This window comes from Ascaphus truei, chromosome 18 (genome assembly GCF_040206685.1).
Source record: "Ascaphus truei isolate aAscTru1 chromosome 18, aAscTru1.hap1, whole genome shotgun sequence".
Taxonomy (NCBI): domain Eukaryota; kingdom Metazoa; phylum Chordata; class Amphibia; order Anura; family Ascaphidae; genus Ascaphus; species Ascaphus truei.
Window position 1 is genome coordinate 23,463,926 of NC_134500.1, and position 14,454 is coordinate 23,478,379.

Below are 14,454 nucleotides of genomic sequence, written 5' to 3' on the forward strand. Positions count from 1 at the left end.
TGAGCACATTCACATGTCTCAGACAGGTCTGCAACCCTGCTTTTCGCCATGATCGCTTCGCATACAGTGCTTCCGCTGCAGTCAGGGATTCTGGGTAATGAGCAGTGTGTCACCTTTTGCTTCTTGCTAATTTTAACATGGACCCCTGTAAGCTTATGCCGGTCACATGACACATTTTTAGCACCCCCTGGGTTAAAGAAGTGCATAATCGTCAGTAAACCTGCTCACAGACAGCTGTTTCAACCTTTTGGTTTTGCTGCATGAGCACAAACAATAACTACTTCGCATTTGTTAGTGAATCGGTAGCTGCACATGCAGAATGGTTGAAAGCATCTGAATGAAGAAGTCCTCATCATCCTGTGGGCATCATACAGCTCAACCCCCTTATAACGCTGTGCTTGGGGTCCAAAGAATCACATTGCGTTATAAGCGGATCGCGTTAGAAATAATGTACAATTGTATGCATTGTACAATAAAGTATTTAAGATACCAATAATCGTGTTGTAAAGTATTCATAAATATGAAAATTGGGAGCCACGCTTGCATCGCGTTATAAGCGGATTCGCGTTGTAACGCGATCCGTTACAACGGGGTGGAGCTCTATGTATAAAAACAATACGTGCTCGAGAAAGCTGTATATCCTGAAATACGGGATGAAATAAAGTACCAGACCACATAAGGCCGCGTGTATAGTGCCGTCGATGGCGACACGACGGGTGACGTCGCCACCAACGAAAGTTATATTTCGCCGGGCGGCGGAGCGGGCATCCGGCCATTTTATTGGTTCAAGTGCCGTCACGAGGCGACAGCCCTTGAAAAATCAAATTTTGCCGGCTACCAGTTTTCGCGACGTTGCTCCGTCGCATTGTCGCCGTCGCGCTTACTATAAGCGCACGTGGTGGCGGCGGCAATGCATTTGTTTTCGGGCAACGTCGCGTCGCCGTTACTAAGCGCGGCCTTAGCAAGGAGCAAAAATATGTATTAACACAACACCATGGAGCCGGAAATCTTGATGTGTATAGCTTTGCGTTATTACATATTTTTTTCTGTATGCTTAAATGTGCGTTGGTACTCGATTTCCTCTTGATATCGCACTTTTGTTTGCTCTCAAATTCCTTTTCCCTTTAGCAAAAATTAAATGAAACCCTTTAAGAGATTTCAAAAGGAAGGGGTGGGGGAGAGGAGGGGGAAACCACACACAACTAAACATGTAATTTACCTGGAGTACGATAGGATTTAGCAACATATTCAAAGGCGAAGAGGAGCTGGAGTTCTGTGGGCTGGGAATAGTGAGCGAGGGCCAGGCATACCTATAAAGACAAGAAAGGACACGGAAAGAATTTCACATCTCTCCTTCTTAGGCCGCGCTTACAGTGCTGGCGACGCGACCGATGACCGTCTCCACCCACGAAAGTTACAATTACATTTTCCACGACTGTCTCTAAAAAAAAAAATCAAATAGACCCAGCTTCAAATTTTTGGGCCGCGACGTCACTCCGTCGCGCTTACGACGGAGTCAATGTATTTGATTTGGAGCGACGTCCCGTCGCAAGGCACAATAAGCGCAGCCTTACGTTGTTCCCCGCTGTTGGTGCCACTTTTCTATAACCTTTGGTGGGAGGTCTGATTTTCAGCACCACAAATCTCCGTGGTAATGACGCCCGGGAAATGTTGGGACTTCATCTTTTGGTGATATAGCTATTACATCTTTCAACTGTACTAAGGTGCTGTTGTGGTCATGTGCTGTACGGATGTGCCACTTTGTCTTTGTAACTGTATGCCTTTTCACCCTGGACAGATATTTTTCATTGAAATCTGTATGGAATGGATTAAACGCTTTCCCCCAAACGGTAGATTCAATGGGATTCAATGTAGCTTGAAAAGCAGCAATCTGCACGTTCGATTTTTTTCCGCCCTAAGTTATTCCCAGGATAGGACCACAGTGGTCTTACCCCATAGTTCAGAATATATTCATCACTGAATATACCAGCATTTAGGTCAATTTAAAATGGGCCGACAACAGAAAGAAAGTCAATTAATAAATTAATAATCTGAGGTCACCATTACCAACTGGTTCAGAAGCAGAAGAACCTGCCTTGTGGCCGTTTTAGAAGAGGGAAAATAAAACATTTTTGGGACATGTGGAGTCTATGATGCAGGACCAATAAAGACAAATACAGTACTACTGTAGGAGACCAGCTTTAAAAAAAAGGGGGAGGGAGGGGGGCGGGGATAGAGTTGGCCTTTCTGGGTCATTACTCCTGCTAGACATCACAACAATAATACACCCGACAAAAAAAAAAATCATGTGACAGATAAAGGTTATGGTATCAGAGCAAATTATTAGTACGCTGTACTGATTAAGTCAACATTTAGACGTTGCATTTTAATGCTAGGAATAATTACAGACGGCTGTATCGATCGACAGATCTCTTGTACGATGTCTGGTTCACAAAAGTGAATGACCCGATCATTTCTGAGAAGGCTGTATTTCTCAGCGCCAGACAGTTTGTATTGATTCAGAGCAGCACAATCCTGCTGTTATGTCTCAGGAAGTGCCGATGAATTATTCTGTTCACCCTTTCCCGAGCTCCGCGCTCACATGGCAGGTTAGAACGAGTATGGGAGCTTCATTTCTTTGCTTCATTCCTTTGCCAGAGGAAATCATGTTCTGCAGAGTTTCCAGAAGATGCACACACATATTTTACTAAACACGGAGTAACTCATGTGAAGCTAGGACACCGAATATTTTCCATTTCACTCAAGCTGGCAGTTGTAACGTTTTTCACGCCCCTTTAAATCATAGTTACAGGTGCTCTGTCTTAAATTGGAAAACCAACGTGAAATTGCAGTAAACTGAAAGCCCTCAGCGATATAAAACACACGTTATTTTAGCGTTCATATTGTGTTTTTTGTGGCTGAAATTCTGACAATGACAAATCTCACTGTATTTATTACGCTGGAATTAGGATTCCATAGGTTGTAAAAACAGAGCACAGCAAGCAGGAAAAAACGAACAAAGGTGGGGGCTGAGATTCAAAAATTGGTTACAAATGATTTATTGAAGAAGTTGTCTGTTGCAGGAAAAACCACCACTAACGCGTTTCGCGCAACGGCGCTTTGTCAAAGAGTGTTTTAACCAATTTTTGAATCTCAGCCCCCCCCCACCTTTATTCGTTTTTTCCAGCTGGCTGTGCTCCGTTTTTACAACCCATGGAATCCTGCTTGATACTTCTACGCGAGGCACGCCGTGCATCCTGAATAGCGCCGTAATCGGGAGTTGTTACATTGTCACATTTGTACACAGGCAGTGTACTAGGCTCTAGGGAGTGTATCCATTTAGACAGTTGAATCAGTGGGAGCTGATTCTGTCACAGAGGATTGATACTTATTGCACTACTCAATGTATGAGCTACTTTCATATAGTGTGACACAATCTCTCACAGGTGCCAACTTTATTGTCTGCAAGGACAAACACACTTATTTGGCTTAATATTGTGCCATTTATTCTACTTGAGATTTGGAAGCACTGCTATCTGGGACTCTGTTCTATTTTTGCTTAAGCTGAAATTAGGACCTTGTATGTTACTTGGAAATGAACACGGCAACGATCGCGAACTGGCGGTAACCCCTTTAATGCCCTTAAGGTCACTGGATGCCACAAAGGCGGGCATGCTGACCAGTGAATGTCATAATTGTTTTGCTGATGTAAGGGAGATCTCAGGGAGGAGATCTCAGGGGGGAGATCTCAGGGGGGAGATCTCTGGGGGGAGATCTCTGGGGGGAGATCTCTGGGGGGAGATCTCTGGGGGGAGATCTCTGGGGGGAGATCCCTGGGGGAGATCCCCAAAACACTGATGCGTTGTAGTGGACCACCATCTTGCATTAACTGCCATTCAGGACATACTTGAAAACGAGAAATAACTCTCAATGTACTACTTCCTGGTAAAACATTTTATAAATAAATATAAATAAATATATTCAAGTCAATGGCTGTAAATTCGGGATTGCCGTGCTAAGTCCCGAATTTACTGGATTCCGGCATCCGACATATGCGAGGGTGGTCTGGACATCAGAGTGTGGGGCTGTAGCTATTTGCGCACTACACAAATTAGCATATGGCTGGGATGGCAAAAGGTCTATGTAAGCCCCAGCACTGAAAGGGTTAGCCAGTTATAAGCAAATGGTGCAACCAATCAAAGAAATAAGCAAATGGTGGCAATGTTTAATACCTTGAAAACTCTTGTTTCGACTAAATTAACAACTCCCCAAAAACAGAAAACTACTGAATGATTTCACGTTGAGAAACTTGACGAGGAAAAAAAACCTGTGGGGTTTCCCCTGCGAATTCCCAGTCTCTGGATTATTTGAAAATCCTTTTACAAATGACCTTTCTTTTGCCCTCCTAATTACAGTATACACTTCCCATAAACAAACAAAAACAAAATCAATGCGTCTTCACCCAAAGACATTGCTGTGACGGCGTTTGGTCGCCGGAACCCCCTTCGCCGCAGCCGCTCTGCCGCCGGCCGTTTCGCCAATAAGGTGAGTTAATTTAAGGAGTTTTACCGGTTAGGGTAGGGGTATAAGGATATGGGATATAGGGTAAGGGATTAGGTTTTTCGGGTAGGGATTTTAGGGTAAACGCTTTGGGTAAGAGGTTAAGGTTTTTAGGGTAGGGGTAGCGTTAGGATTAGGGGTTTATATGCTAAGGTTAGAGGCTTACCTTGGCGGCAAGACAGTCGGCGGAGAGAAATCTCTGCGGTGAGGTGAGTGGTGGCTAAACGGCGGCGGAGATTTAGTCACAGCAAAATGGTATCGACCAAATGTCCAACCTAGACCGTTTCTGTGGGACCTCCTTAGCGGGGCACGAAAGTTTCTAAGGCAGCGTTCATGCATAGCGTGACGGCGCAAACAAAAGGCTGTGCCTCTATGATGAAGACCACAGAGCGCGCGAACAGGCGCGCGATTCCCGAGCAGACAAAATCATGTCTTTGCCGCGCGCCGGTCGGGTCACGTACGTGGTTCAGTCAATGAGGGCGAACCGTTCACGTGATGTTACGGGCACGGCTCCCCATCGCGTCCCCTCCTCCAGATCCCCAGGCCACATATCGCCTCTGCTCCGTCGCGCGCGCCCCTAGCTTGGCCTCGGCCTAAGAAATGACTCACTAAAGTTACTAAATTCTTACAACATTCTTGGGTATGATCCTTTAACTCAAGAGGTGCGTAAACTGGAGGGTGCGTGATTATCTGCGGGGGGCAAGTGGTTACAGAGGTCCCACGCTCTTCCCGAAGGCATTTAAATAGTCTGATTTGGTAAAGAGAAAAAAAGGCCATTAGTAATCGTCAACATGGATTTATGAAGGATAGATCATGCCAACCGAACCTTATTTGTTTCTTTGAGGAGGCAAGTATTAATTGAGATCAGGTTAATGCAGTTGATGTGGTCTACTTTGATTTTGCAAAAGTTTCTGATACAGTTCCACACAAGAGGTTGGTGTTCAAAATAAAGCAAATTGGACTTAGTAAATAAAATTGCACCTGGATTGAAAACTGGTTGAAGGACAGACAGAGGGTTGTCATAAATGGAACTTTTTCAGGTTGGCCTAAAGTTGTGAGTTGAGTACCTCAGGGATCGGTGCTCGGACCTCTGCTTTTTAACTTGTTTATTAAGGACCTTGAGGCTGGCAGTGAGAGCAAAGTCACCATCTTTGCTGATGACACTAAATTGTGTAAGGTAGAGGAATCAGAGCAGGATGTAATTTCTCTCCAGAGGGACTTGGGGAGACTGGAAACTTAGGCAGGTAAATAAATTTTGCGGCGGCAGAATCTCCCCTTGCATTCTCTCGTCAAGATGGCTCTGCGACGTCAAATGGCAACACATTGCCATGACAACGGCACGTTGCCATGACAACGCGGTGCCGCAGGGCATCCTGTCATAGCAACGTGACTTCATGGTGCCAAGACATCACGTCCAGTTGTCATGGCAACGCGACACCATTTGACAATGCAGAGCCATATTGACTAGACCATGCAGGGGGGAGATGCCGTCACCGGAGATGGTAATAATTAAATATATAAATAAAAACCTGTGAGAGAGACAAAAAAAAAAAGTCTCCGGGTTATTGTTTATCAGAAGGTGGCAACCCTGATACACGCCGTATCCTGGTCAGTTGTTTTCAGGATGAGCGATCTGCTTCCATTTCACATCAGTAAAGTTACAGAACTCAGGCATAAGTTGGAATGGAGGTCGTGAGCAGCAGAGAAGCCTCTACAAACAAAGGAGGAGGAAGCTGCAGGAGGTACACTTAACTCCGCTATCCAGCTGCATTCATCATCTGATCAAATCCAGGTATGAAAGGTTTATAATGATAGTGACGAATGTGCACAAATCTAGTCTCGCTACTTATACAGGAGGGAACGTTTTATTCTGTGAATTCATGGCAACAGAGAAGAGGCCAGTATTTCAGTTAAGTGTATGGAGAAGGCAGCTGTGTTTAAGCTGTTTCCGTGGCACAAATAACTAACATATTTGGATTCTGGACAAGAACATCCCATTGAAATTGTAACTTATTAGCGTAGTAGTTCATTAAAGTCTAGGAGACCAGGAATGCGAACCATGAGCCTCCTCAACCTAATTAAACACATTACACACAACTGAGACTTCAGAGATGAGCAGAGACACCTTTACCTAATATACTGGATGGGAAATATCTTTACAAGTAGTTACATATGTAGCAGGCTTCATTGTTCCCCCAGATACCTCAACACACCCAGGCATGTCTTCGAGTATCAAAGGGTTTCCTTGAAGACTTAGGCCGCGGCTATGGTGAGAACGATGGCGCGTGCGCTGCAAACAAATGGCCATACTTCAATGAGGACAACCACAGAGCCCGTGTGGACGTTTTTTTTTGCGTGTCAAAATATTTGATTTTGTTGGGCGACAGCCGGGTCACGTGTGCGGTTCAGCCAATGAGGGCGAACCAGCTTCGTGACATCACGGCCACGCCTCCCCATCACAGGCTACAAATTGCCTCTGCGGCAGGCGCACACGTTGACGCCACGTGTGCCCCTAGTATGGCTTCTGCCTTAAGTCGCTACAGTGCAGTATGCCCAAACACACACTGCATCACAAGAGAACAATGACGCTGGTTACATCTGTATTTGGAAGTATTCACTGACGAGCGATAGCCATGATCCATAGTCAATAGCCATTTACAGTCGATGATGGAATATGAGCCACGTTTTCAAATAAGCACAGTGACCAGAATTTTAATTGTGAAATAACCTTTACAATTTGCAAGACAACTAAGAAATGATGTCAGCATAAGTCAGCATGGAAGAAGTGTGTACTTCTACACCCTGTGACTCCATTTAGATTTAGCTGCCAATCATTTTGCTGCCAATCATTTTGCATTGAGAAATACGAACGAGTCCATCAGTAACGGCGACGTCTTCAGAACACTTTGGTGGTCGAGAGTAATCCGTTACATGGCTGCGTTCGGATTATGTCGTCATTATTGAACAACTTGCCATTTACCCACCTAAGGATATAGCATCAATTTGACTTGAAATATACCCAGAATATAGAAGCCTCCGAGTAGATTACTTCTAAATCACTGGTTCATAGGATATTAACCCATTTGCGCTTGTCCTTCGGTCAGCAAAGTCTTTAGATTAAGAATTATTAAACATGAATTGCTGCTTTTAGAAGGGTGCTCTGTAATCTGTCTGGGACAACTCGCCGCCGCCATCTAGCCGCCGGCCGTTTCGCTGAGAAGATAGGCCCCCTAAACCTTACCCTTTACCCTAAAAAGCACTTCAACGCTACCAACCTTAACTCCTTACCCTAAAACCCCTCACCTTAACCCGTACGCAAACACTAATTTTTACTGTAAAATCCCTAACCCCGTAATCGGACCCCTTATCCCAAAAAGTTAAACCTTAACCCCTTACGCTAAAACCCCTAAACGGACCCCTAATCACTTAGTTTAGCGGAGAATGGATGTCCCATTGAGCTCTCTAATTGTATAAAACACTGCCATGTGTTTAACTCGAGCAGGATGGAAAGTAGGCACACAAGTTTCAGGGAGCAGTAAAAACAGACAGCAGAGAAACTTACTTTTATTTATTTTTTAAACATTACCTTTTTTGCGCTCTCTGGGCCGGCTTCATCGAAACGAAAGCGCAAGATGCGGAAGTCTTTGCAATAAATAATTAACTCGGTGGGGTTGAATTTCAGTTTTTGGTTAGATGAGAGTATCTTCTGCTTTCTCTTGGTGTCATTTACTAAAAAGAAAATAAAAGAACCAAACTTCAAAAATAAAATTAAAAAAAAGTAACTACAGTAGAGCTTATATACTTGAAAATGAAGTCAACACAATAACACATGAATTATTATGCAGAAGCAAAGCATCTATTCTACAAGAAACAAAACACGTTCCTTCCTACTATTTAAACGATTAATTATGAGTCCATAAAGAAGAAGCTCGACTGCAGGGAAAATTAGGATTTTACACACAACACACATGAATATTAACTATGCTATGAATGAAACCAATACTTCAATCTTATCAACTAGTTAAACTATCTACATACAGACAAAGACCAAAATAACTTTAATATGGTGCGCTATAAGGTAGGGTGCTAGAGGAAGGCTCCTTATTAAGGTAATTTGTTATACAGGCATACCGAGCATTAACGTACGCAATGGGTCCAGAGCATGTATGTAACGCAAAAATGTACTTAAAGTGAAGCACTAGCTTTTTCACACTTATCAATGCATGTACTGTACTGCAATCGTCATATACGTGCATAACTGATGTAAATAACGCATTTGTAACAGGCTCTATAATCTCCCCGCTTGCGCACAGCTTCGGTACAGGTAGGGAGACAGTATTGCTGTTCAGGACACGTTGACAGGCGCATGCGCGAGCTGCCGTTTGCCTATTGGGCGATATGTCCTTACTCGCAAGTGTACTTAAAGTGAGTGTCCTAAGGATACTCACTTTAAGTACACTCACGAGTATGCCGGTGGCGTATTTGATGGCCTGTATAAACAAGGCTTCCTGTGCCATCTGCTTGCAGGGCCTTTAACAGAAATCATGGGGCCCAGGACAAATGAAAGGAGCAGCCCCCCCCCCCCCGAATCCATAGCGCACCTACAGTACCACGAAAAAATATGTTTTAGCGCGCAACTTTTACTTAACGATTTTCTTATTGTAATACGGAAAAAAACATTACAATGCAACCTGTTTATTTTTATATTTTGAACAATGGGTGAGTGACTGGGTGGGTGAGTGACTGGGTGGGTGAGTGACTGGGTGGGTGACTGGGTGGGTGAGTTGGATGGCTGGGTGACTGCCTGGGTGAGTGACTGCCCTTGACCGGGTGGGTGCTGCTTCCTGCTTCCTTGCCTACCAGACTTTCCCCCCCTGCCCCGATATCCCCGCGGTGGCTGCACGGGGCAGGAGGTGGGCTCTGGAAGCACACGGTAGGTGGGCGAGACTGGCGGGCTAATCCCGCGGCTGCTGCCCGGGGCAGGAGGCGCACCTGGGGGAAGCTGGGTTGGCACGCGCAGAGGAAGCTCAATTGGCACGCGCGGGCTCGTAACAGCGCTTCCCCTCCGCCCCACGTTGAGAGCGGGGGGGGGGGGGGGGGGGAGATTGGGCCCACAGGCAGCAGGCCAGACACCCTGCTTGCCCTGTGCATGCGCGCCGGTACCTCGGCTCTGCGCATGGGGAATCAACGCTATTTTTTTTTATATAATGGGCCCGGGCGGCAGGGCCCCCTGACTCACAGAGCCCGGGACGCCAACCCCGGCAGACCCCCCCCCCCCCCCCCCTGTTGGCGGCCCTGTCAACCAGATGTGGAATCCACGCACCGTGTACCTCCGAAATCAGCTCTCCTGGCTACAGTGATGTCTCCATTACAGTGTAGGTAGGATCTTATGCCTCTCACCTGTTTCCCCTACAATCTATCCTAAACGCTGCTGCCAGAATCACTCTACTCTTTCCTAGATCTGTCTCAGCATCTCCCCTCATGAAATCCCTCTCCTGGCTTCCGATCAAACCCCGCATCTCACACTCCATTCTTCTCCTCACTTTTAAAGCCTTACACTCTTCTGCCCCTCCTTACATCTCAGCCCTAATTTCTCGTTATGCACCATCCAGACTCTTGCGTTCTTCTCAAGGATGTCTTCTTTCTACCCCCTTTGTATCTAAAGCCCTCTCCCTCCTTAAACCTTTTTCACTGACTGCCCCACACCTCTGGAATGCCCTTCCCCTCAGTACTCGACTAGCACCCTCTCTATCCACCTTTAAGACCCACCTTAAGACACACTTGCTTAAAGAAGCATATGAATAGCACTGTGGATATTCTGAACACATGATACATAAAGTTTGGCCCCTGCAGACGCACTTACCAGAACTCCCTCCTACTGCCTCTGTACGTTCTCCCTACCTACCAATTAGACTGTAAGCTCCTCGGAGCAGGGACTCCTCTTCCTTAATGTTACTTTTATGTCTGAAGCACTTATTCCCATGATCTTTTATATTATTTATTTGATTACCACATGTATTACTACTGTGAAGCGCTATGTACATTAATGGCGCTATATAAATAAAGACATACAATACAATGTCCCAGATTAAGGCACGAAACGTAGTATTTCTTTATATGGCGTTTATTTACAAGGATAAATAATATACTAACAGGCCCACCATCCCTTTAAGTCAAAACAAAATCATAAAATAAACTCCTACTCCTCTTAGGAGACTAACTACACATGCAGCTTCAGCCCTTACTAACTGAATGGACAGCTAAGCTGGTTACCACTCCAAAACAGGTACTGTTGTAGCCAAACATATTCAGTCTCTGCACACAGCAATATAGTGTTCTCTTATCTGTTATTCCAGGGTTTGGAGCAGACTTCCCCGCTTCAGCACGGTCTTGCATCCTTCCTTCCTTCCTAGGGGAGCACAGACCAACGAGAGCTCAGAAAATCTCTGCTCTGTAAGTCCAATGTTAAGGACAGGACATTCCTGCATCCTTCCTTCCTCTTCCTGGGATTAACAACACAGGCAGTCCCAGCAGGTTCCACGACCAATTCCAGGGTTTGGAGCAGATGTCCCCGCTTCAGCACGGTCTTGCGTTCTTCCTTCCTAGGGGAGCTCAGCCCCACGGGAACTCCAATGTTAAGGATAGGACATCCCTGCTTCAGCACGGTCTCGCATCCTTCCTTCCTCTTCCTAGGATTAACAACCCATGCAGTCCCAGCAGGCTCAGTGACCACAATCCAGCAAGCCTAGGGGACTGTGCCAGCATCCACAGCTGGGGAGAACTCTTCTCTGTCCCCCTTCTCTGTGCGTAGTCACTTCCTGACTTTTAAAACTCCATGAGCAATCAGTTCAGCCTGCTCAATTAGTTTGCAACTGCTTCTCTAGTTCTCTTCTCTCATTCTCTTGTTAGAATAAACTGCACTCACATCTCTCTGTGTCTCCATTGGTCAGGAGGATGTTATTGATGCTGTTACAAGGAAACTCTCCTTCTCCTTTGCTCCCTGCTGAGGATTGAATGATAACTCCTCCAGGCTTCAGCATTTATAGCTCCCCAGTGTATTATGATGTCCCGATGAGCTCACGTGACCTCACAATGCTGTGGTCAGCTGCCTAGCTATCCAAAGGCAGACAATATTTTTTTTTTCCCAAACGTTTTTATTAGGTATAGTTAAGTTTACACACATTGCGTTTCCAATATAGCCTAATACAATAATCAAGCAGCCCAATTAAGACAGGCGGTTATGTGGACCTCAGACCCTGACCAGCTCTGTTGGCCGGCAGACAATATTTTGACCAATGAGGGATGACTACTCAAGGAAAATGGCAGCAGCTGCAACTTAGCCACACCCTCCCATTCTGATGTCACTGATGACCTCACAGCGTTCTGGACACAATTTTCTGTTTAGTTGCATCCCTACTTTATGAATCTATAATATATATAATTAAAAAGGGATGAAAACAGTGCCAAATATGGTAATTTAGAGGTAGATTCTAATTAGAACTACCAAGGTGCACATGTAAATAATATGAAATATAGTAAGTGTAAATATATATATAAATATAAATGTGCGTGTAAAAAAATTATTTTGGGCTGAGAAATGTCATCAAGAATAGCATGACTTCATCAGGGGGAAAGGCTGAGATAGAATGACAGCTTTAAATAGTCCATAGTAGGGGGAGGAAACAGCCGGAGCTGTAGTGTGGAGCCCCATCCCTGCCCTGCTGCTTCCTCCTATGGGAGCAGGGGAAGGAATGTGCAACCTTACTGGCTGTCCCTGGTTGAATGACAGACTGCTCAGCCTATCACAGAGGGGGAGGGATGAGCAGCTTCACTGCTTTTCTCCTATGCTTCTGGTCTGTCAGCGGGCCCCCCACCCAGTCGCACTGCAGTTATATACACTCACCATTATGAGCACACCGCACAGAGGAGCCGGCCTGGGAGAGGAGGAGCTGCGATGCTATGTGAGCTCGGCAGCACCACCTAATGGCCAGAATCTGCATTGAGCTGCACACAGATGCTGTTTCTTTCCTCACTGCAACCGGCCCAATTATTAAAAATCTGACCTTCCCAGGGGGCAACGACCCCATCACCCAGGTCTGCCCGCCCCTGTCCCCCAACAGCGTGAACATTAAGTCTGGCTAGATCTATATATTGCAGTAGTTTCTTTTGTTTGAGGCCGGTATACACAAAGAAGAAAACACAGCGCACAACTCATAGTGAAATCAATATATTATAAACTAATTAAGTGAAAGTGGTAAAATATGCACGAACAAGAAATCAATATATTCAGGCAATACATGAATCTTGTCCCTGACGAAGTTGTTTTTAACGAAACGCGTAGGATATTGATAATTGCGGTCATTCAAGGGGTATATTCATATACCTCCATCTATATGAACTTTTCTACAAGCTATACATTTTGAGACTTTGGCACGCACGATCGTTTGCCTCTGTATGCCGATTTGAGCCTTGGAGCCTCCGTACAGCCCCGATGACGCGACTCGAGTGACGTCACACCAGGAAGTGAGTCTGTGAGAGATTCGGAGCAGCAATAGCTACGGTGCTGGCAGATCAGAGGATTAGTAACTGAGCAAGACAGAGGATACCTGGGATTACATTACATCACCCAAGCTGTTGGTCTACTCTTCATACCTTTGCAGTCTGGCCAGATGCGGATTCGTGCTGGTAACATGTGCCAAAATTCACGTATTGCCTGAATATATTGATTTCTTGTACGTGCATATTTTACCACTTTCACTTAATTAGTTTATAATATATTGATTTCACTATGAGTTGTGCGCTGTGTTTTCTTCTTTTTGTATACTAGTTCCAAGGGACGTTGAGCCATCCAACTTTATACAGAAACAGACTCTCTCTTTTGGTTAAAGGTTTTTATATTATTATTGATATTCACCTTGTATTCACAGATTGCTAAACAGCGATCATTTTCACATTTTGGTGGGTCACAAGTTATAAGTTATATTTAACATATATACTCACAAAACAATTAGTAGCACAAATTATTATTCTTTTTTCACTTCTGTTTGAAGCCGGTGTATTTTTCCATAAAAACCCTCTTTGAGTTAAGCCCTAGAGCAGTGTTTCTCAGCCAGGATTCCACGGTACCCTGCTGTGCTGTGACCCTTTGCCAAGGGTGCCGCAGCCCTCTGGGGAAACACACACTACCTGGAGACGTGGAGGTGGTGATCCACCCACCTCTCCTTTCTCAACCTAGTACAGAGTAGAGAAAGAAGCTCCTCTATCTCCAGACAGCATGAGATGCACCCGTTGAGCAGCTGACATTTTGTAGGTGTGCGAGAAGGGGAAAGGGGAGGAGTGAGGGCTTTAGTTTGGGCAGGAGGTGTGATGACTTCGTGTGGGGAGGGGGATGAAAGGTGAGTGCGGAGGGGAAAGATGTGTGGTGTAAAAGAAGAGGGGGTGAATGTGGAGTGTAATTTGGGGAAAGGGGGTGAGTGCTGTGTGAGAAGGGGGATCAGTGTGGAGTGTGGTGAATGAAAGGGTGAGTAGGGTGGCTTGGTGTGGGAGTCTGTTTGTGGTGTGAGCGAGGAAGAGTTAAGTGAGGTATGATGAGCAGGGGTGGCTCGTGATTTAAAGAATCATTGAAGGACGCCACTGCTCAAAAAATGATTCAGAACCACTGCCCTAGAGTACTATGCGCATATTAACCCAAATGTTATTACATATCTTTCAAGTTCTCGCAGAAAAACCCTGCTGCAGTCCCACCTTTTGCACACGGGGAGATGTGCAAAAAACTTTCCAAAATGCACCCGCACATTGGTTTGACATTTATTTGGGACCAAAACTGATTGCTGTTGAATCGATTCGCAGAACTACTAAGGGCTCAACGTTTCGTAAAATGGGAGATACAGCACC

The 14,454-nt window shown here is 45.3% G+C and overlaps 1 protein-coding gene across 3 annotated transcripts in view; it reads right to left on the reverse strand.

The window, feature by feature from the left end:
- Positions 1–14,454, reverse strand: part of MTMR10 (myotubularin related protein 10) — an 86,410-nt gene that overhangs the window by 31,712 nt on the left and 40,244 nt on the right. For all 3 annotated transcript variants that reach the window (XM_075575863.1, XM_075575862.1, XM_075575864.1), the window contains 2 exons: positions 8,147–8,289; positions 1,220–1,310 (listed from right to left, as the gene is read on the reverse strand). In XM_075575863.1, coding sequence (XP_075431978.1) covers positions 1,220–1,310; positions 8,147–8,289 — 234 coding nt within the window. The remainder of the gene's footprint in view (positions 1–1,219; positions 1,311–8,146; positions 8,290–14,454) is intronic.